Source organism: Leishmania mexicana, chromosome 19 (assembly GCF_000234665.1).
Source record: "Leishmania mexicana MHOM/GT/2001/U1103 complete genome, chromosome 19".
Lineage (NCBI taxonomy): Eukaryota > Euglenozoa > Kinetoplastea > Trypanosomatida > Trypanosomatidae > Leishmania > Leishmania mexicana.
This window is the reverse complement of record NC_018323.1, coordinates 339,052-364,936: the sequence shown is the minus strand read 5'-3', so window position 1 is coordinate 364,936 and position 25,885 is coordinate 339,052. Positions and strand designations below refer to the sequence as shown.

At 61.9% G+C, this 25,885-nt stretch overlaps 11 protein-coding genes and 1 pseudogene across 11 annotated transcripts, besides 1 other annotated feature; all 12 read right to left on the bottom strand.

Moving 5' to 3' along the window:
* Nucleotides 1-394: 394 nt before the first annotated feature.
* Nucleotides 395-2,815, bottom strand: LMXM_19_0950 (conserved hypothetical protein; the record flags this gene model as incomplete). The annotated part of the gene is made up of 1 exon (XM_003874221.1): nt 395-2,815. The coding sequence occupies one exon, from the start codon at nt 2,813-2,815 to the stop codon at nt 395-397; it is 2,421 nt and encodes an 806-aa protein (XP_003874270.1).
* Nucleotides 2,816-3,830: 1,015 nt separating this feature from the next.
* LMXM_19_0940 (conserved hypothetical protein) lies at nt 3,831-5,792 on the bottom strand (the record flags this gene model as incomplete). Its single annotated transcript, XM_003874220.1, has 1 exon — nt 3,831-5,792. The coding sequence occupies one exon, from the start codon at nt 5,790-5,792 to the stop codon at nt 3,831-3,833; it is 1,962 nt and encodes a 653-aa protein (XP_003874269.1).
* A 760-nt stretch (nt 5,793-6,552) lies between these two features.
* On the bottom strand, nt 6,553-9,546 carry LMXM_19_0930 (conserved hypothetical protein; the record flags this gene model as incomplete). Its single annotated transcript, XM_003874219.1, has 1 exon — nt 6,553-9,546. The coding sequence occupies one exon, from the start codon at nt 9,544-9,546 to the stop codon at nt 6,553-6,555; it is 2,994 nt and encodes a 997-aa protein (XP_003874268.1).
* Nucleotides 9,547-12,446: 2,900 nt separating this feature from the next.
* Nucleotides 12,447-14,465, bottom strand: LMXM_19_0920 (putative pteridine transporter; the record flags this gene model as incomplete). Its single annotated transcript, XM_003874218.1, has 1 exon — nt 12,447-14,465. One exon carries the CDS (start codon nt 14,463-14,465, stop codon nt 12,447-12,449), a length of 2,019 nt encoding a protein of 672 aa, XP_003874267.1.
* A 1,721-nt stretch (nt 14,466-16,186) lies between these two features.
* LMXM_19_0880 (putative ATG8/AUT7/APG8/PAZ2) lies at nt 16,187-16,552 on the bottom strand (the record flags this gene model as incomplete). Its single annotated transcript, XM_003874217.1, has 1 exon — nt 16,187-16,552. One exon carries the CDS (start codon nt 16,550-16,552, stop codon nt 16,187-16,189), a length of 366 nt encoding a protein of 121 aa, XP_003874266.1.
* Nucleotides 16,553-18,857: 2,305 nt separating this feature from the next.
* On the bottom strand, nt 18,858-19,268 carry LMXM_19_0870 (putative ATG8/AUT7/APG8/PAZ2; the record flags this gene model as incomplete). The annotated part of the gene is made up of 1 exon (XM_003874216.1): nt 18,858-19,268. One exon carries the CDS (start codon nt 19,266-19,268, stop codon nt 18,858-18,860), a length of 411 nt encoding a protein of 136 aa, XP_003874265.1.
* A 945-nt stretch (nt 19,269-20,213) lies between these two features.
* LMXM_19_0861 lies at nt 20,214-20,419 on the bottom strand (annotated as a pseudogene).
* Nucleotides 20,214-20,419: a sequence feature.
* Nucleotides 20,420-20,916: 497 nt separating this feature from the next.
* Nucleotides 20,917-21,282, bottom strand: LMXM_19_0860 (putative ATG8/AUT7/APG8/PAZ2; the record flags this gene model as incomplete). The annotated part of the gene is made up of 1 exon (XM_003874215.1): nt 20,917-21,282. The coding sequence occupies one exon, from the start codon at nt 21,280-21,282 to the stop codon at nt 20,917-20,919; it is 366 nt and encodes a 121-aa protein (XP_003874264.1).
* A 693-nt stretch (nt 21,283-21,975) lies between these two features.
* LMXM_19_0850 (putative ATG8/AUT7/APG8/PAZ2) lies at nt 21,976-22,353 on the bottom strand (the record flags this gene model as incomplete). Its single annotated transcript, XM_003874214.1, has 1 exon — nt 21,976-22,353. One exon carries the CDS (start codon nt 22,351-22,353, stop codon nt 21,976-21,978), a length of 378 nt encoding a protein of 125 aa, XP_003874263.1.
* Nucleotides 22,354-23,013: 660 nt separating this feature from the next.
* Nucleotides 23,014-23,379, bottom strand: LMXM_19_0840 (putative ATG8/AUT7/APG8/PAZ2; the record flags this gene model as incomplete). The annotated part of the gene is made up of 1 exon (XM_003874213.1): nt 23,014-23,379. One exon carries the CDS (start codon nt 23,377-23,379, stop codon nt 23,014-23,016), a length of 366 nt encoding a protein of 121 aa, XP_003874262.1.
* A 690-nt stretch (nt 23,380-24,069) lies between these two features.
* On the bottom strand, nt 24,070-24,435 carry LMXM_19_0830 (putative ATG8/AUT7/APG8/PAZ2; the record flags this gene model as incomplete). The annotated part of the gene is made up of 1 exon (XM_003874212.1): nt 24,070-24,435. One exon carries the CDS (start codon nt 24,433-24,435, stop codon nt 24,070-24,072), a length of 366 nt encoding a protein of 121 aa, XP_003874261.1.
* Nucleotides 24,436-25,126: 691 nt separating this feature from the next.
* LMXM_19_0820 (putative ATG8/AUT7/APG8/PAZ2) lies at nt 25,127-25,492 on the bottom strand (the record flags this gene model as incomplete). The annotated part of the gene is made up of 1 exon (XM_003874211.1): nt 25,127-25,492. One exon carries the CDS (start codon nt 25,490-25,492, stop codon nt 25,127-25,129), a length of 366 nt encoding a protein of 121 aa, XP_003874260.1.
* Between the last annotated feature and the right edge of the window lie 393 nt (nt 25,493-25,885).

Sequence of the window (25,885 nt, the reverse complement as noted above, 5' to 3'; positions counted from 1 at the left end):
CTCTCCATCCCAAAGTCTTCCATAAGCCGGCGGCATCCGCAGAGCGCCACACCACCACACGCATTCATCACAGGGACGCGAGCGGCGGTTGGTCTATGCAGTCGGTGAGCACCCACGAGGGGCGGCAACAAACAAGTCCACAAAGGAGAACAAGAAGGAGGTGTGTGTGGGGGGGGGGGGACGTGCTTGTACTGGGCGCATGTGGGAGGCAAAGGCATGGGGTGTGCTGCGGGAGCTGTTATCATCTCCCGCCCAGACAGACCCCGGCACCACTTTCATGATGCGCCAAGTCTTCTTTCTCCTGCCACCCGCCCCCGCGCACGAGGAGCACGACACTTGCTGAGATGGCTCGGACAGAGACGCAGCACCGCGAGAGGGCAGGGCCTCTTACGCGTTAGCTGAGTTCCGCGTCGGCGACAATCGTCTCGCCACGCCCGTGCACGTAGAGCCAGCTGCTTTCGACAAACTTGGGGTGCGCCATGATGCTGCCAGTCACCAGCGGCGGCACCACCGCCCGTAGTTGAGAAACGGGGTCCACGGTGGACACGGCACGCGCCGCCTCCTCGAGCCGCTGCACTCGCGCCGCTGACAATACTACGTGAATACTGCTCGCTTCGGGGTTGCGGCTTTTGGCACTCACAACGCCGCGCAGCTCATGCCGGATGCGGGCATCCAGGTCCTCTGGCCAGAGGTACTCCGCCAGCTCAGGCGCGTTGCGGTCTTGCTCCAAGGACGGCAAGTTGATGCCGACGATGCCGTTTGGCAGACCCAAGGTCTCCTCGGACGAGGCCTGCGAGCACGACCCCAGCGTCACCTCCGCGGAGGACGTTTCGCTGGAAAAGAACGCAAGGGACTCGCGCGCCTTGTGGACTCTCCGCATCAGAGATGTGGGGTCTGTGAGAGAGGAGTGAAGTAGCTCCAGAGCAGATGCGCCAGCCGCTGCGCTCTTCGCCGATGTATCGGCCACCGCTTGCTCCCCGCCGCGGCGGTCAGCATCCAACCCTTCAACGTCGACGGCTGTGGAGGATCCAGTCGCATGGCGAGTCGAGCTAGTCCGCCGGCTTCCCTTTCGGGCGCCCGATGGCGATGTGGTGCGACACTGCGAGGGAGGCGTGGAGGAAGGGGCAGCATGCTTCACCCCACCGGTCCCAGACGCTGTGGTCTCGTCGACGCACACGGCAGATTCAACGCAGAGAGCTTCAGTCAACTCTCGGAAAAGTGCCAGCCGCTCGGCGTACGCACTGTCGAGCTTCGATTGCTTGCTCGCTAGCTCGTCTTGGAGTTGGCGCAGGGCTTTTGGATGCAGGGACGCCAGCGTTGTTTCCTTAGGCGCTTGCCCAGCGTTCCCTATGGCGCCCGTGCTCGCTGCCGCACCGCTCACCCTCAGAGACTCCGCCGCGACCAGCAGCGTCGCGAGATACGCCTGCTGCGCGGCGCAGCGCTCACAATCCCGCTTGTAGTTTTCCTCCGCAACTCGGATCAGCGCAGCGACCATGGCAGGCGTCGGCCGAACGCGCGTGTGCTGGGCGGGAGGCGGCGCTGCCGCGGCGCTCTGTTTCCGCCCACTCTCTTCTGCGTCTGCCGGCAACATCGGTGGAGAGCTGGGCCACACGCGCCACCACAGCTGCAGTGCACGGTCGCCCTCCAGCTTCTCCTTCGAAGGGGACGAAGGAGGCGATGCCTCATCGAGGAACTGCACGTGCTCCTGCATGCGGGCGATCTTTGCCCGCTGCGCTTGCGAGAGAAACGGCGTCTCGTCCGTGGGAACAGCGTTCACCTGCGCCATGGCCACCGAGCGACACCGCTTGGGTGCCTGCGACGGCAACGCTGCCGGACGCTTCTTCCGGCTTGCACTGTCCATCACTTTAGTCCCACAGTTCACGGGTGCGACAAGCGGGGGCAGCGGCGCGGACGGTGACTGCGCTGCGCTGTTGGCGGAAAGCAGACAAATCGACGAGGACATGTAGCGGGCGATTGGCGCGCCTGTGGGGGTGGGGCAGGGGACGAAGTAGGCGCCGTTATAGGCCTCACTCGACGGTGGTGGCTCTGCCGCTTCTGTTTTGAGCGTCATCCATGAGGGAGGGCAGCCGTCGCCCCAGCCGCCTCCACCAGCGCTGCCCGCAGAGTTCACACTGGCACCTTTAGCGCTGAGGTTCTCCCTCTTGGCTGGCGTCGCGGCAGTGGAGAGCGGTAGCAGTGAAACGAGGGGAGAGCGCTCGCTGAGGGACTTCTCTGGCTGTGCGACTCCACTGCACTTTTCGTCGTCGACGCGCTCCACTTTGATTCGCACCGACATCGGAGGCACGCCACGAGGCTGTGGTGTTCGACTAGCCTTGCCTCCGTCCAGAGCTGCTGTGTCAACGCTCGTCTCCGACTTGCTCACAAACGGAGCCCTGCCCAAGTGCATCTTCCGTATACCTCTGCCGTTTCCTGCCGCCACGGCGCCCGCTCGACGCTCGTCTTCGATGCGCGTCATGTGCGCCTTCAGCGTGTGCAGCAGCCGGTAAGGCCCTAGCGCGACAAGCGCCCCTGTATCCAGCGTGGCCAGCGCGTACTTGTCCTGCAGCGCCTGCATCTGTTCTTCATGTGTGGCGTACAGGGGAATGCCAAGCTTCAGCATGTCGCTAGTTGGGCCTGTGTCCGCGCTTGCGTGAAGTACTTCCACCGCGTGGTCGTAGGCGTCTTGCTGAGAACGCACTTCAGCTTGGAGGGTGCTCACAAAGTTTGTGAGCACCACCGTGTGATACGCAGAGAAAGTCCATGGCTGCTGCTGCCGCTGCTGCTCCCGTTGCGGCGCACTGGATGACGAGAACATGCGAGTGCGGGCTCGTGGCAAAAGACGCCGCTTCAACAACAACGAAAAAAAAGGGCGAGGAGGGGAAGGGCGGGGGCGCCGCTGTTGTTATTAGATGGTTCCCCCAAAACGGGCGGGCCAGTACACACAGAATGAATGAGATGAGGAGGGGGAGGGGGAGGAGCGATGGATCTAGAAGCTGAACAGACGAAGAAGAGCATGCGCTACAACACGCGCCAACATTATCCCTGTCGCGGACACCTTGTCTCCCCCCATTCACCCCACTCTTTTTTTTTTCTCGCCGTGGCCCACGCAACGCGCGTGTGAGTGCGTATCTGTGCAAAGTATGTACACGAGCGCTTATGTATGTCAGTAGGGGGTTTTGCGTTGTTTTGCGGTGGTGGTGGTGATGGCAGCGAAGGCGTGCGGTGCAGCAGGAGTCTAGTGCAAGTGAAGGCAAGCGGAGAGGCGGACAAGCAGAGAGAAAGAGTTCTTGGTAGACGGCATTGCGAGCCGAGGGGGCTGAGGCGGCGTGCAAAGGTGGCAGGGAGAGGGGGGATGAGCAAGAAAATCGAGGCTGCCGTCGAGTGCCGTAATCCACGCCGACGTACGCCCTGTCAGCCAGTGCACACCATCGCCGTTGCCAAGGACATCGGATTAGGCGTTGACCTCCCTCTCCCCCCCCCCACACAAACATGGTGCTCATGCATCGAATTCCGTTTGCTCCTTTTCTTCGCTTTCTGTGAGCTCTGCCCCTTGATCTGAAGCGGAGAAGGAAGAGGCGAGACACGCCTAGCAGAGATACACGACAGTGACATACACACACACCCACACACACACACACACCACTACGCAACACTACATTACTGGCGGCGCAGAGTAGTAGCGCGCGTAGGAGCAGGTGGGGCGCGGCAACGAGTGCGCTGTTGCCCACCGTCGAGTCGGCCCCACGTAGTAGACATGTCTAGGCTCACCAGAGGGACACACCCGCTGAACTTGGCGAGGGGCGTGGCAGCGATCACCGCAGCTCTGTGAGCTACGGTGACGCAGTTGGTGTGTGAAAGAGTGCCTTGGTGGACGTGGCGCACGCATCACGGGTGCTGAAGTCGAGGAGCCTTTCGACTGGCTCCTTCAGAAGCGCTAGCGGCACCTCAGAACCGCGCCACGTCCGTGTCTGCGCGACAGGCACGTACCATATAGCCGACGACATGCGCGCCGCGTTGCACTCGAGCAAGAGCTGCTCCAGCGAGCAGATACGTGCTTCGTAGCGGGCCTCGCGGACAGCGTCAAGATGGGACACAAAGGGCGCGGCAGCCACAGTGGAGTGGCCGCCGCTCGCTCCCCGTGGACTGACTGCGAGATCGAGCTGGGCGGCCATGGATGCTGCCTCACGCCGTGCTGCTTCGCAGGCATCCCGCAACTGCGCCACCTGCTGTGCGTGATGCTGTTGCGCCGCAGCCAGTGTCGCTCGAGCAACATCGTCCGATTTTTGCGCCGCGGCGCGTTGCACCCGCATCGCCTCTGTCAGCTCGTCGCAGCGGTGCTGCAGCTCCTGGACCACCTGTTGGGAGCTGGAGAGCTGCAGGATGCGAGCGCGCGCCTCGTCCAGCTCGTTCCGACACTGCTGAAGGGAAATTTCGAGAGAGGGCGTGTCTGCAGTGGCGGTGCTGCTCGTGGATGGACGGCCTGTGACTCCTCCTTCAGAGACTGCGCCTACTGCTGTAGCCCGCACTTCACAGGCACGCGCTTCCTCCAGTTCGCGAAGCAGGCGGGCCCTCTCCTGCGCAGCGGACTGCTGTGCTCCCTCGACAGCAGCTTCCGCCGCGGCTTTGGCGGCACCTAGGTCCTCCACCAAGTGCGTCAGCGCGTCAGATTGCGCCTTCTGCTCCTTGAGCTCCTCTTCCAGTAGCTGGCACAGTTCCTGCAGCTCTTCCTTGTCGCGCTGTGCGTTGGCCAACGCCTCTTTCGCTGTTTTCACGGAAGCGATCTCAGCTTGCAGACGCGCCGTTTCGCTCGCATGAGCCGCCAGGACGTCTTCGCAGTGCTCTTCTGCTGCCTCAGCTCGCTCTTGCTCCTCTGCTTTCCGTTCTTGGAGTTTCTTGTAAGTGCGAGACATCTCTGCATGAGCTGCGCGGAGCTGCAGCACCTCAGTTTCCTTGGCCCACAATGCAGCCCGCAGCTCCGTGCAGGCGGCCGAGGCTTCCGCCGTAGCTTCGGAGGAGTTCTGAGTTGACTGACTCTGCTGAGCCACTGCTGTGGCTAGCTCCGCTTGAAGACGGGTCAGCTCCGTCTGAAGTTCGGTGTTGCGGGTCTGCAGCGCCGCCTGTGCCGCGTCGCTGCACTTTCGCGCGCTCTCTGCCTGCTGCTCCCGTTTCTCGGCAGCGGCACAGGCGGCCGCTGCCTCGCTCGCTGACTTCTTGGCAGCTTTCAGCTCCGCCTCGCAGGTATCCAGCTGGCGTTGCAACTTTAGTCGCACGGATTCCAGCTGCACTTGCGCCGCGAGTTCGTCATCTTCATCCTCCGTCTTGGCGTCCACCTTGGCGGCTGCCTGCACCGCTGCAGCTCTCAGCTGCTCAAGCTCCGCCTGGATACTGTGCAGTGACGCCTCGAGGCTGTCCTTCAGTCTCTCACGCTCCACGGCCTCGCGGTGCGCCACCCGCAGCTCTTCCTCCAGCGCCTCAATCTTTGCCGAGGCAGCTTCCCCCGTCGATGTCGGACTCGCTGGGGCATATGGCACAATCAGGTTGGGCCGAACAAAGAGGCCTTGGCCAGCTGCGCACTTGAAGTAGAAGATGCCCTTGACTGTTCCATCGTTGCGGCCCTCAGAGCCGACGAGCTCGACACCGGCCCACTCACCCTCGGAGAAATCCGTTAGGCCGTAGAAGCGCAGAATCCCGCGGCGCCGCTCCACCTGCGGCGTTACCGGCAACACCTCAACAAAGGAGTCGATGGGTGGCACCGGCTGTGCGGAGGAGCGATCAGCACCGACGTGAGGCATCGCAGATCGTGTATGCACGAAGCACTTGCATGTGCGCCACCCCGGGATAAGCGTCCCTCTTTCCTTGTGGGGTGAGAAGAGACACGCCTACGGTGAATGTATGTTGCGTGACGCTAGTACAGCGGGAAGTGTGTCTATGTGTGTGTGTGGGGGGGGGGGGGGATGGGGAACGAGGGTGTACAATGCGACCTACCACGTTCTTCCGTGCTTTCCACGTGAATAAGTGCCCTAAAGGCGCGTGCACATGCAAGCCTGCTCGAGAGAGACAGGGAGGGAGGTACGGATGACTATTTCGTGCTGCTGCTCGTGCTTCCGCGACGACGGTGGTGTTGATGAGGAGTAGTGAGCAGGGCGACATATCAAGTGGGCGAGAGAGAGATATGTGCGGTTTATGCGTGTCTGTACATTCGCGCCTGTGCGCTGACGCCGCCGTGTGTGAGTGCGCTACTGCGCTGCTCTAGTATGGGAGCACCAAACCCCATTGCAGCGAATTCCCCACTGAAGCCTCTGGACAAGAAGAGGGTGAGGGGGTGGGGTGGCGGAGGTCGAGACCCCTTTGTATCTAGTTCTTTGGCGGGGGTGGTGTGGTGGAAGGGCACTTGCGCGCTGCCTTGCCCAATATGTCTCACGCGCTGCCGATGTGTCACGTCTGCTACACACATACATAACACGCACATACACGCCTACGCATTCGTCCTCCCGTTTCTTTCCACGTTGCTGAGGTTGGAGGCGACCCAGTGATCGGCCCGCCTCCCTCATCTCATGCGCGGAATGCATGCTCAGCCGCGCCGACGCGCCCTATCGGTGTCACCTCGGAAGCAGCGTTGGCTGTGGTGATGAAGGGATTACAGTTGCCTCCAGTGCGAGCGTCGCGTGTGCGTTGCTGAGGGTGCTGGTGCTTCTGCCACTGATCCAAGTCATCGACGCACTGCATCAGTGTTGGCGCCACGTAGTAATCCATGAGAACCAGCTTTTGCTCATACAGAGCTACCTTGGCCTCGAGCTGCGCGACATAGGCGTCCCTGTCGTCGCTCTTTTCGTTTCGCTGGTGCATTGCAGCAGGTAAGTCGGCATCGCCGCTTCTCCGCACCCGGACGGCTGTGCACAAGTTCGCCACCCGCTGCGTCAGGGCATCAAGCTTTACATGGAGTGCCTTCGGGAACCGCGCGTCCGTGCGAAGGTCGTCGATGGCGGCTCGTACCGACTGGGGAAGAGAAGAGCAGATGCCTGGGGAAGTGGTGTGAGGGGTGGAGAGACCGATCATTGAATTCGCCGACTCGGATCCCCGCACCTCTTGGGGCGTCGAATGGATTGGTGGACCGCTAGTGCTACCTATGCCATCACACGATGGCGCTTCATATCGTTGTAGCCGGCGACGCAGCCGTTGCACCTCCTCCTCCAGCACCGACGCGTACACACGCACGGAGGCGATCAGCGCATCAACTTGAGCAGGCGGAGGTGCTGGCTCGTGACCGACTTGCGGAGGAGCAGCCTCGGCAACCACAGCAGTGCCGAGCTCGTCGACAGGCGGCAGGGGAGATGCAACAGCCGCCCTCACCTTTCCGGAGCTGCCGATGTCCGTCGTGCTGCCACCATGAAGACGAGGAGAGGCGTACGGCCGCGGCATATTCGCAGAAGGCCTAGGAGAGGGGGGCGGTGGTGTGGGTGTGGCTGCGCTGCTTGATACGGCTTTCGCTTTCCGCGCAGCTCTTTCTTCCGTGCTGCCCGCGACGTTCTTGTGTGTGCGATGGTGCCGACCCACATGTGCGTCCGCTGCCCTCTCAGGCGAGCGCTCCCCTACAGATGCCAGCCAGCCGCGCTGTGCCGTCTGCGATGGCTGGAGACGAGAGAGAAAGGCGAGGGTCGAGCGCGTTGCGCGCTGATGGCTAGCAGCGGCGGCGATGCACCCGATCCACGAAAACGAGCGCACAGTAGAGCTTTTCAGAAAGCCATCCATAACGTCGTCGACACCGTGCTCGCCCGAGACTGAGACTCCCGCTCTCATGAGCGGTGTCGAAGGATCATGAATGCGGGCGATGGTGGTCAACCACCGACTGCGCCGAAGTGCAGCGGCGCGCATTTTCCCTTGCACAGTTGCCGCGGTGGCACGGCCATGCTCTTTGGAGCCGCTTCTCTTCTGTTCCCCATCATGGCGACGATGGCGGCCCTGCGGCAGAGACCGCATGAAGGCCGAGAGCGCCTCGAATTCGCGCCAGAGTGCGGCACTCGCCCGGCACGACGACAAACCTACTACAGCGCCAGCGGCGCCTGTTTCGCCGTAAGGCGGAGCCGCCCCGTATTCGGGGAGCAGCACAAGCGTGAAGTAGGCCGTGCTGACGCGTGCCTGCAAGGTTGGCGTCGATGAGTTCGTGGAGCTCCGCAGTCGCAATGTGAAGAGAACCACATTCCTCTCCAAATGACGCAGACGGTCCGCCGCGGCGGGCGGCGACGACGACGCTGGCGCGGAGGGAAATGCCGACGTGGCGCTGTCAATGCGGTCGAACCACACCTGCAACCACTGTCGCACAAGATGTCCCACCTGAACGGCGCTCAAGTCGCTGTCGGCGCTCGCCTCCATCAGAGAGGTGGACCTCGCCATGGTGGACGTGCACGTGGCAGCCATCGCACTTCTAGGCCGAGGGGCATACTCCAGTACTTTCGCTAGCGGCATCCACGTAATCTGGCTTCCCTGCTCTTGTGTGCCATGTGCGGAGGCCCTGACTACCTCAGCGGCTAGCACATCCCCAGCACCCCATCCTTCGTCGTAGTCCACGAGGGAGACGTCCACGTCCGGCGGCGGCGGCGATGGTGGGGACAAGGGGCGGCCTTTCACGATCAGCAATGACTCCACAAGGAGTCGATGCAGCGCCGTGAGGTAGAGGGCATCTTTGCGCGTGCCGAGCCGACTGCCGCAGAAGAAGACCGTTTCCGCGCGTGCTACCGGCGGTGTGTCGGCATCGCCTGCCCTGACGATCGCGTCCCTCACATGACGCAGCTTTTCCCACAGGAGATCGACGGTGGAGGTGGTGACGCGGCCATCGGGTGGCCGTCGCCCACGGAGATCCGTTATGTCTACGGAGGCGGCGGAGATGTGTACAACGCTGGTGGGGATCGGTGACGACGGTGACGCTGGAGGGCATCCCGGGGAGGCGGCAGAGACACACACCTGCGGATCCTTATCGAAACCGTCGGCGCTCTCGTTCTCCGCAGGGGAGCGGAGAGCGACGCTCCACTGGGCAGCAACGTTACTGCCAAGTGGCGCCTCTCTGTGTGAGAGACACAGGCTCTCCACAGTGAAACTAGTGCCGCTAACGTTTGCCGACGGGACGCCAGGCGCGTTGAGGCTCGGACGCCGAATGCGGTCGCCACACAACGATAATACCGAGGCAGGTGGGGCCGCTGCGGTCTGCACTACGTGGAGGAGGACATCCATGCACAGAGACTGTCGCAGCCACCGGAGAGAGAAAGCGAAGAAGCTAACCAGACGGGTGTAGTCGCACAAAGCAGAGAGAGAGGGAGAGGCCTCACCGTGAATGTGGGTGCGCCGTCCAAGAGGTTGATGTCCGACACAGCGCAGCGACAAGGAGAAGGGTGCCGTCTTTTCGACTTGCTGCATGCGAAACACGAGCAAAGATATATACACAGAGCAGAGGAGGAGGAGGTGACGAAACATGGTGCATCGGCTACATAGGCGAGTGGAGGGGCGGACTGCGCCCCCCCCCCACACATCCGGTTTTGGAGTTTCGATTCCCATCTAGAAAAGCATGCTGTCTTTCCGCTGCCGATCTGCTCTTTTGGCTATTTCTAAAGACGCGTCTGCCACTGCGACGCCACGCAGACCTGAGGACCACACCTCAGCGCCTGAGGGGTATCAAGGGGCCAGTGCCTACGACGCAGCGAGGTCAGAGCGATTCCTCGCTACCGATGTCGGCGGCCGAGCTCTGCATGGCGCCGCCTTGGAGCAACCTGCGACAGCGAGCCCGTTTGCGCCATCCATATGCCCGGCAACGTGTCAGCGCGACTCGAGCGTCTTCCACCCACCCACCCACCCACCCCCGACTCTCACTGCCTACCGGTGTGCGGCCTGCAAGGCGGGGGGTGGGTGGGTGGGACGGACTTGGAGACAGAGGCCGTGCGCTGGTGACTGAGTCGGTGCATTGCTGTCACGCGTGTGCCCAGCGCTGCTCGGCAGCATGCCATTGGGCCTGTGACAGGCCGAGCGTCGAGTGGACCTCGTCTTGTGTGGCAGAGAATGGGGGCACCGTGAAGGACAAAGCGGACTTGCGGGGCGGCTTACAGAGACAATAAAAAAAACACGCACACACGACACACGACGACAACGTCCACGTTGGTAACACAGATGCAGGGGGCGGAGTTGGGTACGGCGGCACTTGTGCGCAAAAAAAACCCGCGTGGATGTGTGCGTACGAATCGGCGTTGGCGATGGCGGTGAGGGGATGTACAACAAATTAACGGCGGCTTGTCGGCTTCTAGGTGAGTGCAACATTCGTGACAGAGGAGTGAGTGAGTGGAAGGGGAAGGGAGTGCAAAAGGATGCTGGGCCCGATAGAAAAGGGCAAAAAGCTGCCAGCGTGCGCTGTGGACACCCCTTTCCGCTGCGCTTTTTCCCATGCGCGTCTGTCTTCGCGTGGCTGGACACGCGCGCCTACGCATGCTCCAGGGAAAGACATGCGCCAACGAATAGAGAAGCTCACCTACCGTGCAACTGTTCTGGATAGAATGAAGGCGCAGGCCGAAAACGCACCACGCACTTCGAAATCGAGAAACCAAAGGAGGAGTAACGGGGGGGAGGGGATGGGAGGGGAGGGGAAGGTAGGGTCGCTAACGAAACGGAACAAAACGAGAAAACACACAGGCACACACACGTGCGCAGTCGGGGGCTGGGCTAGAGGAGATAAGTGCGCAGGACGACGACAAAGGGGAAGGGGGGGGGGGCTAACCACCGCACCGCTGGCGCAGCGGGAATGGGGTGTATGGGACTGGGGCGGGGGGGGGGGAGGTGAGGTGATGGTAGTGGTGATGTTGGTATTGACTGGCAGAAGGGGGAAGAGAAGAACGTGCAAAGCCATACTGCTTAATAATAAACTAAACACCAAAAAACACCCGAAAAAGAAAGGGGGAGGGAGGGGTGGGGAGGGAAGAGGAGAGAGGGGACAGGGTGCGGCATACCAGAGATGACGTAGCCAACGACGATGTCACCGTAGCGGTGCACATATATGCGAGGAATCAATAAGAGACAACATGGGAGGCGTGTCGAAAACAAAACGACGCGAACAAAGCTCTGCTACTCGTTCTCTTGCGCGCAGGCGCAGACACAGAATCAGCACAATGCCGAGATTGATGACGTATGCATATATACATACATATACATACACATGTATGGCTATATTTTGTAAACAGAAAAAAAAAGAACACGCCCGCGGGCGCTCAGGCACACGCGTCTGCCTCAGAAGAACGCCGACAACAAACAAAGCGGGTGGTGGTGGTGGTGGTGGTGGGGGGGAGGAGGAGGAGGAGGAGGAAAGGATAATGTGTACAACAGCCAGTGCTTGTGCGCCATGTCTCCCCTTTCCTTTCGCACGCGTTCCCCAAGCCCCCCACGTGTGTACGCGTACACGCAGGAGGAGACAGGCGGGCAGAGAAGAAAAGAGCGAAGCGAAGCAGTAATGTGTGCGTGTGCGTCTGTGTGCGTTTGTGTGTGTGTGCTCATCTGTGTACGGTGAAGTGGGAAAGCATGCTCGTTGAAAAGCCTCCCTTTGCCAGGCGTAGACATCGTCAGCAAGAGAACGCCAGTGCCATGGCCGTGGGCTTACAACGGACTCTCCCTCCCGTGTCTTTCGTCACATACAGAAAACGAGTACACACACACATACGCACCCACGCACACACAGAGGGAGAACGGGTAGAGGAAACCGTCAGCGGCATCCTTTTTTTTTTCACATCGAAGGCGCAAACAACAAAACAGCTCAGCGAGATGGAAAGGGAGGGGAAGAGGGGGGAAGGAGGAGGCCGACTTGGGTTAACATCGACGTAGACAAAGACACCGCCGAGGAACCCAAGAGGTGAAACCATGGCGAAGATGGGTATCGGACAGAGGTCGAACATCCCCTCCCCTTCCCTGCAAACGAACGCGCGCACAAAAAAAGGCACAAAAGCAACAACAACAAAGATTAGAAGACGGCGATGTGGTGATGCTGAGGGTTGAGGGGAGGGGAAGGGAGGGAAGTTGTGCGTGCGTGCGTGCGTGCGTGTGTGTGTGTGTGCTGGTCGGATGCAACGATGCTAGGATGGGGAGGGGGGAGGGGCACCACAGCGAACAGCAACAAAAAAAGAAACAAAGGATCCGGAAGAATGATGCGCACGTGTGTCGGAGACAGATTACACGTGGGCGCATGTTCGCTCCAAAAAAAAAAGACGTGGAAGCGGACATACGGGGAGGCGGGAGTGTGGCGATCCCGCTTCTGCACATCACACAAGTGGAGCAGGGCGACAAGGGTATGTGAACACCCCCCCACCCCTCAACGCCAAACCTGAAGAAACATCAGAGGGCGCAGCAGCGTTGGACTCTCGTCTCCTCGAATGGCCGCTGTATGGCTCCAGAATATCTCTTCGGAAGGATTGCCTTTTCTTTGTTCACTGCTTGCCGGCGGCGTTGCTGCTGTCGCTGTCGGCGTGCGAGATGTACTTCTTCGCTTCTCTCTTGACCGCCTCTCCGTCCACGTTGATGTCGTCGCAGACACGCGCGGCCGGCAGCAGCAAGGAGAGTGGGATGATCAACATGGGAGCCAGGATGTGGCCCACAAGCAAGAGCATGGGCACATTGCTGAAGTCGCACGGTGGGGTTGTTACGATGCCCCAGGCGTACTCCATAATCAGCGAGCCGACCGAGGTCGCCATCGTCTCTCCGAGGTTGGCAAAACCGGCCATCAGCGCGTACACCATGCTCTCGGAGCCGCGAGGGCACAGGCGCGAGAGCAGAATCACGACCGGCATCCACGTCAGATAGTAGCACACCTGAAACACAATGGCGTCGCCCATAATGTACATGGCGCGGTCCGGGATGCCGATTGCAATGTTCCAGCGCTTCACCATAATGATGTCGAAGACGGAGGCAAGGATCTGGACAGTGGTGGTGACGACAAGAGTCAGCCGGTAGCTGTGCTTGGAGAAGATGTAGTTGAACACGGTAATGCCAGCAAGACCACCAACGTTGCCAATGAGGGCGCTCACCGTATTGTAGAAGGTGTACGAGAAGTGCGGACCGCCGGGGAGGCATTCCTCATCAGCGAGGTAGAAGCTGTCGAGCGCGCCAGGCAGCTGCAGATACAAGACCATCTGCAGATAGCCAAAGACGTTCGCCTTGGCGATGACAAGGGGCAGGGCCCAGAAGGATGCAGCACAGCAGACAATGGAGACAATGATGCAGAGGATCAGCAGACCGAGGGTGTCCGCAAGAATGTTGCCGCACGTCATGGCGACGACGGCACACGTCATGATGATGCTGTAGGCGAAGATCCTCCAGTTGCGGCCAAAGACATCCCTGTTGACCTCAAAGACCCCGAAGAGGCATGTGATGGGCTCACCCACGCGAGCGCGCGCCGCCGCTTCGAGGCTCTGTAGGTCATAATCTTGCTCTGCAGCGTCAGCCAGCTCTGCCACTAGGGCACCACTGAACTCCAACCTCTGTCCATCGTGGGGAGCAACACCCTTCATGTGCATGGTGATGGGTTCCACCTCGGTGGTGGTGCTGCAGGGGCCCTTGTGAGCGAGCTGCACCTGAGCACGCAGCCGAGCCTGCTCCGCTGTCACGTCCATGCCCAGCTCTGCACGCATCTCCGCCTCCAGCGCAAGCGCATCCTCCCAGCGCTCCACTTTGTTTGTGCGCTCCTCGTACAGGTTGAAGAAGAAGATCAACGCACAAACCATCTGCAGACCGGCAGCAATAAAGATGCCCACCTGCACCATGCTGGAGTCGGACAGCGGTCCCTGGATGGCAGCCGCTATGATGGCACCCACCATGATGAACAGCCAGATCCAGCTCACCAGCGCGGCACCAGCCTTGGGCCGACGGCGCATCAGACGACTGTAGAGACCCTCGGAGAGGATATCCACGTTGGCCTTACTGAAGGCAGTAAGGAAGATGAAAGCGCAGGCGGTGTTCGCGGACGATTCCTTGGCAGGCAGCAGACCCAGAATGAGGGCGAAGACGCCACCAAACAGACAGGAAGCGAACATGTACCAACGCTTCGTGTACCCAAAGGCGGCAAAGGCGTCGCACAGCATGGCCGTAAAGGCCTTGATGGACCAGCCCATCGAGGTAATGCTGGAGAGGCGCTGGTAGCGCAGGCCGCTGAGACCGTAGCGGTTCATGAAGAGCGGCTGCTTCGCGTAACCGATAATGCTGTTTGCAATACCCTTACACAGGAAGTAGCATATACCAAGTGAACCAATACAACCAGGGCCATAGGAGGTGGCGGCCTCGCTGAAGATGGGGATGCGCTGCATGAAGGGAAGCTTGGCGTAGAGGCGACGGGCACCAGGGTGGACATACTCGTCACAGTACTCGTTATCCACGTCAGCGAGGACCGGTGTATCGGCATGAGGATGGTGGTGGCTATCATCCGCCTCCTCATGGTGTGGCTTCGACGCCATTGCTCGTTCTTACTGGAGAGGGTGAGGCTTAGTCGGTGATGTGTGCGTGTGTGTGTGTTTCCGTGGTGGATCAACGCTGATGGCCCGCCTAAAAAAAAAACACACCGACAAGAAAAAACGTCGAGGGGACCGAATTAGGAAGTGGGCCACTTGTTACTTTCGTTTTAGCTGTCTTTCGACGAGGATGTGGACACCCGAGGTGAGGGTAATAGTGGTCAGTACGTGGGTGACGATAGGGAGAAGGGGAGGGACGCAAGAAGAAAACCAAAAGAGGAAGAAGCACGTAGTGAGCATCGACGCAGCACGCGAAAAGGTGTGCGGGGGGGGTTGAAGGAGTGTGAAGAACAGTAGAAAGCTCATTGCTTGAAAAGTACGTGTGTGTGTGTGGCTGATGGGTAGCAAGCAGCGCGCAACAGAGGGCACGGGGCCGACGCATCGGGAAGCGTTGCGCGGCACTGCCGTGAAGTCCGCTGACCAAGCGAAGGAGGGACGAGCGTCATCCTTCTCTAACAAGGACTGTACACACGTCGGGACCTCTCTTTTCACCTCCTTTTCCGATCTGTAGTTGAATATCGGGGTGGGCGGGGGGAGGCATGATAGGCTGTGCACATTGGGGGAGCGGAGGTGCGGGAGACAGGGCAGAGGAGGAAGCGGGGGCAGCGGGGAGGGCGGCGAAGCTACTGGAGAGCTTCACCGCCGGATTTCTCCCGGCCCTGCCGTACACTCAGCAGTTGCACAGCGACAACAATCACTGCTCTTCTGCCTCTTCCTCCCCGCCCCCTGTCTCTCGCCGGCCTCCGTGGAAAGGAGCAGGAAATCAACAACGGAGGTGGTGCCCAAAAGACAAGAATGGGGTTAACCTTCGACGGCGAAAGCAACAGAGGAGAACGCGTAGGGCAGCGAGAGCGGAGACCGAAAAAAAAGGACACAAGCATATCGTGAGGTGCTTTACTCATGTCGTCCCGGTCACGGGCGCGAGCTTCAAGACGGGGAATGAGGTAACACTGCCACATCTCGCAAGTCGCAGTTCCCAGCTGCCACTCTCACCGACGGAGGCCGCCGGGGAAAGAAATGCCGACGACGACGCAACGGCCCCTTTCCATGGCGCAAACAAACAAAAAAAAACAGAAGGAAAGCATGGAAAAATATGCGGCGGGGTGCGGTGACGCCACTCGCCTCCGCATCCGCATTCTCGTAGGGACACACGCTATACACAGACGAGCATCGACGACAGCCCTTGCGTGGGGGCTGGAGTACAGGGTTGACATCATCGATAGTCACAGAAGCGTGTGCCTGCCGCTGCAGGAGAAGGGAGGAGGGTCGCCCGCAACGCAGGGTACGAGAGCGGAAGGCCGAGGCGCAGACGCCGCGAACACCACTGTACACATCTGTGCCGACACGAATACAAGCACACACACACACACACACAAACCGCTCACACAATGAGTCAATGAAACGAGAAGCACGCACGCGCCATCCACGCCAGCAGTACTTCCGCAGAGCGCAGCATGTGTGGGGTCGGCTGAGCCGAGACAATGAGCGAAACAGCACTAGCGAATAGGGGGGATCGAGGGAATCCGCAAGAAGGCCATGAGGGAAGGCGACTCAGAGAGGTGCGAGAAGGGATGTGGCAACACGGAAGGACGCCGGAGTCACAAAGACCCGCCCATCTCTCCTCAACCGCTTCACCACCGCTCTCAGTGAGGGAGGAGGGCCTCGTCCTAAGCACCGGACAAGCACAGCGTCGCAAAGGCGCCCATGGTCTGCTCGCTGCACACGCTCACGTACAGGAAGCCGTCGTCCCGCTTGCAGGCGTCGGCGATGTCGCCGACCGTGGCGGTCGCCGCCGGGGTGGAGCCCTCGATGGCGAGCGTCACCTTCCTGGCGCTGGTGCTGAGCGCCTGGCGCACGGCCGCCTCGAGCTCGGCGACGGTGGCGTCGCGCGGCAGCGTGAGGAAGTGCGCCTTGCTGCCGGCCTTTCCGGCCGCCTCGACAACCACGGCGACGTGGCCGGGGTACTTGGCCTGCAGGCGCGCGCACTCGGCGCGGCGGGCTTCGGCAGGGTTGCTGGCGTGGTAGGCGGACATGATGAAGGGAACGTGGGCAGTGGGCGAGGGGAAGAAGAGTGATGATGACCTTAGGGAGGGTGGCAGGGGTGAGCGAGGAGGGCGCGACGAGGTGTGAATTTCTAGGGCAGGGTTGGGAGCGAGTCGCGGGAGAGTGTAGAGAGAGAGGAGAGATGAGGGAGGGTTGCGTGGGGAAATGGGGTATATCGTGTGGAGTGTCGTGTTTTTCTTGAGGGATGAGACATGTAGCCCAAGCGATCGTGGGCGTGGTGGGAAAGTCGATTGCAGCCACCCGCAGACCGGCGGTCGAGGGAGGTAGTATGGAACAAGGGCAACGGAAGTAGGCACCAGCTCGCAAGCACAGCGATGACTAAATACAGCGCGCCCTTGTCGTGTGCTCGCCAGCAAGGAAGGAAGGAAGGTGGGGTGGGGGTGGGGGAGGCCAAGCCGAGGCAACTGGTCACATGAAGTGGGCCCCAAAGAGTGGGTCATGCAGCGGGAAAGGGAACAAGAATGAGGGTGGGCTGGTGGGGTGGGGGTAGATGAGCCTGTTGCACACACCCACACATCCACAGGGCACACACCAGCGAAGGCAAAAAGTGGTTGAAATGAGACCCGAGTGTGCAGCAGCGCTTCCAGCTTCCGGCACGCACTCCAGCACTCAGAAGGGCGGATGTAAGGGAAAACACACAGACAAAGCTTTGCACACGTGTCTGCTGCGACACACCCACATACAAGGAGAAACAGGAGGCCGCCACATAGCGCACAGCGCCACTTCCTGGCATCGACAGTGAGCTCGACCCTGTGACACACGGGACAAACCCGAGAGACATGCGAAAAGGGGAGAGGAGAAGTCAAGTGAGAAGACGGAGGGGGAGGGCTGCAATGAATGGCAGAGGCACACACGCACACAAGAGAAAAAAAAACCTATGTAGAGAGAGAGAGAGAGAGAGAGAGAGGAAGAGGGGAGGAGAGAGAAACAGCGAACCCTGCCACCCCCCCTCCCCCTTGGCGTACCGGTACACCACCGAGGCTTTTGGCGTGGCGTGCGTGTAGACGCTGCGTCCCGAGATGCGCGTGTGTTGGGCAAGCTAGAAACACATGAACACAGCCACTGCGGGAGTGACACAACCATACGCTGACAGCGGCAGAGAGAGAGAAATTCAAAAAAAGGTACGGTGATGCGAGCACGACAGGAAGTGCGGAGTGCGAGGCAGCCAAGGCTGCGGGGGAGGAGAGAGAGACGTCCACGCGCCCTCTGCTCTCCTCTGCACAAGATACGAAGGGCAGGATGTGAGGTGCTCGAGGCGCTGTGAGGGCAAACACAGTGCCTGCGTCGACTGAACAAGACAAAGCTACCACTAACACCCTCAGCTGCGTCGCCAGGAGAGCTCGCACGAGGGAGTAGAGGAAGCAAGGGGGGAGGGGGACGGCACGGTATATGATGGTGCTCCAGAGTAGACACACTGTCACGAAAAAAAAGCACGAAGCCGCCCCTGTCTCGCTTCCGTCAACTTCTTCGTGGCTGCTCGCTCGCGGCTCCAGCAGCTGCCTACCCTCCTCCTCCCCCTTTCCACCTCAATTGTGGTCAAGACTCTTCACCAGGTCACACCGGTTCTCCCCGGAGCCCGGGAGCAGAGCACCAAATGTTCTCCAGACGAAAACTCCCACAAACACACACGCAGGCAGGCAGGCAGGATATGGGTGTTCTCTTTTCAGGTCCTTCCCCCGCTCTTTTGTTTTCCATGTTACGTTGCCTTGTGTTTCCCCGGGGTTGCGTTCAACGCATTCTTTTCGGACGCGCCACGGCCACCCATGCGAATATACAGAGGAACGTGTCACCGCAATAACATGTATAAATATATATATCAACATGCAGGGGAGGGAGGGTGGGAGGGTGGGGGGGGATCCGGGGAAGGAAAACGGGCAACGGTAGTCCCTATCCACTCGGCCGAATCACTTTATCAACCTGCCATCCTCTGCTCTACTTGGACAAACTAACGGGACATTCCCCGCCCTCGGCTGGAGTGTGTGTCTGCGAAACAGACAGGCAGGTGATGGAGGGATGAGGAGGGGTGGGGCCATCAGTGCCGCGAAAGAACAAAAGAGAGAACAAACCTCATGCGTACGCACTATACGGACCATCCGCCAAACCCAGAGAGGTCATGTGTGCCACGTAAGCGGCTAGAGGCCGAGGCGGGCGACCTGACAAGCATAGCAGGTGCCGAGGACTCACTACATATCCTTTCGCAGCAGCCTTTCACCACAGAATGCGCTTACCGTTGCCAACACTAACAGCATCCCCGGCGACAGAGCCTGGTTGGCGTTACAGGGAGCCAAGCAGGTTTGGGTTATTCTCGATATCCGCAAAATACTTGCCCGTGTTGCCAAAACAGCAAATATCCCTGGCGCCCATCGCCGACTCGCGCGTGCACGAGACGTAGAGGAAGCCGTCGACCTGCTTGAAGGCGTCGAAGATGTCGCCCAGCACCGTCGTCGAAGCAGGACTGGAGCCCTCGATCGCCAGCGCCACCTTCTTGTTTGCCGTCCCCAGCGTCTGGCGCACCTCAGCCTCGAGGTCCGCCACGGTGGCGTCGCGCGGAACGGCGAGGAAGCGGACGTGGCTCGAGTTGGCCGACTCGACCACCACCGGCAGCTGCTCGGGGTGCTCGCGGCACACACGCTCGCACTCCGCACGACGCGCGTCGGCAGGGATCAGCGACTGGTACATGGACATGAGGGCGGGGAGAAAAGGAGAGGCTGCGGTGCTGTAAGCAAACTGCGGGGGATGTAGGAGTGCTCTGGAGACGAGGGGACGAGGTGGGATGGAAAGGGTGTGTGCTCACGTCGTATAGGGTAGGGCGGTGGGAACGGTGCTACTAGCGTGAACGCGGGCGGTTCGCAGATGCATGTACACCGGAGGAGTGCGTGTCAGAGAGATCGGAGGGATGGGAGGAGGAGGAGGCAGGCATTGGGACAGGCGAAGCATCAACTGGAGTGACGGACACACTGACGTTCAGTGGACCCCCTTCCCCACAACCGCAGCCCCCACAGGACCACCTGTGCCAAGCCAAGAAGGCTCGTCGGCTTGCGCATGCTTAGCGATTCGTTCGCATGGGAGGCGGTGGAGGCGAGAGAAGAGGCCAAGAGAACGTGCAACGAGGGGGTCTTTTTTTCCCCCGAAAATGCTCCCTCCCTTGCAAAATATAAAACAGCCGTGATGCGACGCATCAACATGCCCACAGGGAAACAGGGGGGAGGGCAGGAGAGAGTGAGAGAGAGAGAGCTAGGCACGCACGCACAGACGGTGCACGTACACATGAAGGGGCTCAGAGACATGACGCAGAAAAACGACACAAAACCAACGAGCGAAGGGATTGGGATGCCCGAACAACCGTTTGGCAGAGGTGGTTCTTGTTCTTGCGTGGACCGCAAGCTTGTGCGTGGCGATGCGGTCAGCTCCACAGGAGGAAAGGTCGACAGCGCCTCGTCTTCAAGGTGACAAGCCTGTGCGCCAGGCAGTGCAGCTCAGAGGAGGCTGGCCATGAAGTCTCGGGTGGTTCAGGGTGTTCTTCAGGTGATGGTTGGTGCTGCCCACAAACTCCATTGGGCACGCACACCTATCGCCGACGACGATGCCCAGCTTCATGTCTGCCAGCTCCACCACGCCGCGCACCACTGCCTACGGTTTCACCACCAAGTTGTCGCGCCAGGGGCACAGAGGCTGCATGCGGGCGTTGGCTGACTCCACCACGAAGGGCACCGCGCCGGCGTGCTTCGTCAGCAGCCGCTCGCACTCGCGTGCAGGTGGAGGTGGCTAGACTCGGGCCAGGAGGCCGCGGGCAGCAAGCGATGCGCCGAAAGCAGGCGATACGACCCTCGGCACATTCCCCAACACGAGCGCCGTGCAGGGGAAGGGGAGGAGACGAGTGCACCAGAGCGATGCCCAGAAGAGGCGGCGCTGGTAGAAAGCCGGGAAAAAGAAACGCGTGTGTCCGCGATTGCGTGAGGGTCGGCGGGGTGACAGGAAAATAGAAAGAGATCATCGCAGAAGAGGCACGGGGGACCGGCAGGAACAGCGCCCCCCCCCGACACACACACACACAGCAGCACCACCACGGCACGGCTATACAGGAAGAGGAAAGCCTGAAAAAAAAGGGCAGAGGCGCCCTTTTCATTATCCGCCACAGGCGCGCCGAGCAGCAGGACAGCGCGTCCTTCCAAGAAAAACATCGGGCGGAGGAAGGGGAGGGAGACGAAGAACACGCACAAGAAGAGAATCGAGAGCAAACGTTACAGTGGATCACATGAGGTAGAATGGAAGAACAAAACGCATCCCAAAGTCTGGAGGGCCGATGAGTGCAGTGGGCCTCAGAGCAGGCACACTAGTCGGTAGAGAAGCACCGCGTCGCACAGCTGCCCATGGTCTGCTCGCTGCACACGCTCACGTACAGGAAGCCGTCGTCCCGCTTGCAGGCGTCGGCGATGTCGCCGACCGTGGCGGTCGCCGCCGGGGTGGAGCCCTCGATGGCGAGCGTCACCTTCCTGGCGCTGGTGCTGAGCGCCTGGCGCACGGCCGCCTCGAGCTCAGCGACGGTGGCGTCGCGCGGCAGTGCGAGGAAGTGCGCCTTGCTGCCGGCCTTTCCGGCCGCCTCGACAACCACGGCGACGTGGCCGGGGTACTTGGCCTGCAGGCGCGCGCACTCGGCGCGGCGGGCCTCGGCAGGGTTGCTGGCGTGGTAGGCGGACATTGGTGGTCTGGAGGGGGTGCGGTGCGGGGGCAAATGGGCTGCTGCGTGGAGCGGTGCGGCGCAGAGGAGGAAGGGGACAGGGAGGCGGGGCGAGGAGTGGCAGGGGAGAGGGAGGAGAGGGGCCGTGCAATAGTAGGCAGATGCAGGGAGGGGAGTGCGACGGGCGGGTGTGACGCGACCGCGTCTGCAGCGCAGCGCAGCGGGAGGGGAGGGGGGGGGGGAGGACGTTGGCGGTCAAGATATGCGTGCTTGTGCGAGTGGGGGGAGGGGCGGCTAGGACTGCGAATGGGCTGTACACATTGGAGGGAGGGCGGTGCGCGCTGCCGGCTGTATGCGCAGCGACAGCACGGCCCCCGCAGCAAAAGAAGAGGAAGAACGGAAACAGAGAAAGCGTGCTCACATGGGTGGTGCACAGGCTTCATGCGGCGGCGGGGCGGGGGTGCGCGCGTGCGTGTGTGGGGTCCCCGCGTAGACCGCGGCCCAGGAACCAGCTCCCGTATGGGCTGAGGGGAGGCGCCACACGCACACGCACACGCACACGCACACGCACGCGGAATGAGATAAGCCAAGGAAACAGCACACATGAGAATGGCAGCGGTGCTGCGGTTTACCCAGCAGAACGAAGTCAGTGGGGAGGGGGAGGAGTGAGCGAAAAACAAACAGGGAGGAGGGAAAGCGCGAATGCCGCGCTGGCTAGATACTGCCGGAGTCCAGGGCGAAGCAGGGACCAGCGATGACGCCCATGGTCTGCTCGCTGCACACGCTCACGTACAGGAAGCCGTCGTCCCGCTTGCAGGCGTCGGCGATGTCGCCGACCGTGGCGGTCGCCGCCGGGGTGGAGCCCTCGATGGCGAGCGTCACCTTCCTGGCGCTGGTGCTGAGCGCCTGGCGCACGGCCGCCTCGAGCTCGGCGACGGTGGCGTCGCGCGGCAGTGCGAGGAAGTGCGCCTTGCTGCCGGCCTTTCCGGCCGCCTCGACAACCACGGCGACGTGGCCGGGGTACTTGGCCTGCAGGCGCGCGCACTCGGCGCGGCGGGCCTCGGCAGGGTTGCTGGCGTGGTAGGCGGACATTGGTGGTCTGGAGGGGGTGCGGTGCGGGGGCAAATGGGCTGCTGCGTGGAGCGGTGCGGCGCAGAGGAGGAAGGGGACAGGGAGGCGGGGCGAGGAGTGGCAGGGGAGAGGGAGGAGAGGGGCCGTGCAATAGTAGGCAGATGCAGGGAGGGGAGTGCGACGGGCGGGTGTGACGCGACCGCGTCTGCAGCGCAGCGCAGCGGGAGGGGAGGGGGGGGGAGGACGTTGGCGGTCAAGATATGCGTGCTTGTGCGAGTGGGGGGAGGGGCGGCTAGGACTGCGAATGGGCTGTACACATTGGAGGGAGGGCGGTGCGCGCTGCCGGCTGTATGCGCAGCGACAGCACGGCCCCCGCAGCAAGAGAAGAGGAAGAACGGAAACAGAGAAAGCGTGCTCACATGGGTGGTGCACAGGCTTCATGCGGCGGCGGGGCGGGGGTGCGCGCGTGCGTGTGTGGGGTCCCCGCGTAGACCGCGGCCCAGGAACCAGCTCCCGTATGGGCTGAGGGGAGGCGCCACACGCACACGCACGCGGAATGAGATAAGCCAAGGAAACAGCACACATGAGAATGGCAGCGGTGCTGCGGTTTACCCAGCAGAACGAAGTCAGTGGGGAGGGGGAGGGGTGAGCGAAAAAACAAACAGGGAGGAGGGCTCCGTCCTAATCGCCGGACAAGCACAGCGTCGCAAAGGCGCCCATGGTCTGCTCGCTGCACACGCTCACGTACAGGAAGCCGTCGTCCCGCTTGCAGGCGTCGGCGATGTCGCCGACCGTGGCGGTCGCCGCCGGGGTGGAGCCCTCGATGGCGAGCGTCACCTTCCTGGCGCTGGTGCTGAGCGCCTGGCGCACGGCCGCCTCGAGCTCGGCGACGGTGGCGTCGCGCGGCAGTGCGAGGAAGTGCGCCTTGCTGCCGGCCTTTCCGGCCGCCTCGACAACCACGGCGACGTGGCCGGGGTACTTGGCCTGCAGGCGCGCGCACTCGGCGCGGCGGGCCTCGGCAGGGTTGCTGGCGTGGTAGGCGGACATTGGTGGTCTGGAGGGGGTGCGGTGCGGGGGCAAATGGGCTGCTGCGTGGAGCGGTGCGGCGCAGAGGAGGAAGGGGACAGGGAGGCGGGGCGAGGAGTGGCAGGGGAGAGGGAGGAGAGGGGCCGTGCAATAGTAGGCAGATGCAGGGAGGGGAGTGCGACGGGCGGGTGTGACGCGACCGCGTCTGCAGCGCAGCGCAGCGGGAGGGGAGGGGGGGGGGAGGACGTTGGCGGTCAAGATATGCGTGCTTGTGCGAGTGGGGGGAGGGGCGGCTAGGACTGCGAATGGGCTGTACACATTGGAGGGAGGGCGGTGCGCGCTGCCGGCTGTATGCGCAGCGACAGCACGGCCCCCGCAGCAAAAGAAGAGGAAGAACGGAAACAGAGAAAGCGTGCTCACATGGGTGGTGCACAGGCTTCATGCGGCGGCGGGGCGGGGGTGCGCGCGTGCGTGTGTGGGGTCCCCGCGTAGACCGCGGCCCAGGAACCAGCTCCCGTATGGGCTGAGGGGAGGCGCCACACGCACACGCACACGCACACGCACACGCACACGCACACGCACGCGGAATGAGATAAGCCAAGGAAACAGCACACATGAGAATGGCAGCGGTGCTGCGGTTTACCCAGCAGAACGAAGTCAGTGGGGAGGGGGAGGGGTGAGCGAAAAACAAACAGGGAGGAGGGCTCCGTCCTAATCGCCGGACAAGCACAGCGTCGCAAAGGCGCCCATGGTCTGCTCGCTGCACACGCTCACGTACAGGAAGCCGTCGTCCCGCTTGCAGGCGTCGGCGATGTCGCCGACCGTGGCGGTCGCCGCCGGGGTGGAGCCCTCGATGGCGAGCGTCACCTTCCTGGCGCTGGTGCTGAGCGCCTGGCGCACGGCCGCCTCGAGCTCGGCGACGGTGGCGTCGCGCGGCAGTGCGAGGAAGTGCGCCTTGCTGCCGGCCTTTCCGGCCGCCTCGACAACCACGGCGACGTGGCCGGGGTACTTGGCCTGCAGGCGCGCGCACTCGGCGCGGCGGGCCTCGGCAGGGTTGCTGGCGTGGTAGGCGGACATTGGTGGTCTGGAGGGGGTGCGGTGCGGGGGCAAATGGGCTGCTGCGTGGAGCGGTGCGGCGCAGAGGAGGAAGGGGACAGGGAGGCGGGGCGAGGAGTGGCAGGGGAGAGGGAGGAGAGGGGCCGTGCAATAGTAGGCAGATGCAGGGAGGGGAGTGCGACGGGCGGGTGTGACGCGACCGCGTCTGCAGCGCAGCGCAGCGGGAGGGGAGGGGGGGGGGAGGACGTTGGCGGTCAAGATATGCGTGCTTGTGCGAGTGGGGGGAGGGGCGGCTAGGACTGCGAATGGGCTGTACACATTGGAGGGAGGGCGGTGCGCGCTGCCGGCTGTATGCGCAGCGACAGCACGGCCCCCGCAGCAAAAGAAGAGGAAGAACGGAAACAGAGAAAGCGTGCTCACATGGGTGGTGCACAGGCTTCATGCGGCGGCGGGGCGGGGGTGCGCGCGTGCGTGTGTGGGGTCCCCGCGTAGACCGCGGCCCAGGAACCAGCTCCCGTATGGGCTGAGGGGAGGCGCCACACGCACACGCACACGCACACGCACACGCACACGCACACGCACGCGGAATGAGATAAGCCAAGGAAACAGCACACATGAGAATGGCAGCGGTGCTGCGGTTTACCCAGCAGAACGAAGTCAGTGGGGAGGGGGAGGGGTGAGCGAAAAAACAAACAGGGAGGAGGGCTCCGTCCTAATCGCCGGACAAGCACAGCGTCGCAAAGGCGCCCATGGTCTGCTCGCTGCACACGCTCACGTACAGGAAGCCGTCGTCCCGCTTGCAGGCGTCGGCGATGTCGCCGACCGTGGCGGTCGCCGCCGGGGTGGAGCCCTCGATGGCGAGCGTCACCTTCCTGGCGCTGGTGCTGAGCGCCTGGCGCACGGCCGCCTCGAGCTCGGCGACGGTGGCGTCGCGCGGCAGTGCGAGGAAGTGCGCCTTGCTGCCGGCCTTTCCGGCCGCCTCGACAACCACGGCGACGTGGCCGGGGTACTTGGCCTGCAGGCGCGCGCACTCGGCGCGGCGGGCCTCGGCAGGGTTGCTGGCGTGGTAGGCGGACATTGGTGGTGGCGGAGGGCTGTGAAATGTGTGAGTGTGGAGAGAAGAAGGCGTTGCAGAGAATAGGATGGTGAAAGATGTATAAGGGTTGGAAAATGTTTGGAGGAGCGAATGGGGGGAGGGGTGCTATGGCTGCGGAGGTGGTGGTGGAACAGGAAGAATGTCGGCAATGAAGCTCAGGGCAAGAAGATCGCCACGGGGAGGAAGTGTGAGGGAGCAGCGGTGGAAAAAAGTGGTGTCTTCTCTTTCGGTTTTCGTGTTTCTTCTGTAGTGGAGCTCAGTCTGCAGGCTGGCGGATGTGTGGGTGCGGGTGGTGGAGCAACAAGAGACGTGTGTGTGTGTGTGTGGAGGGAGGGAGCAAGGAGAAGGAAAGATGCCGTGTGGTTCACTGTGTAG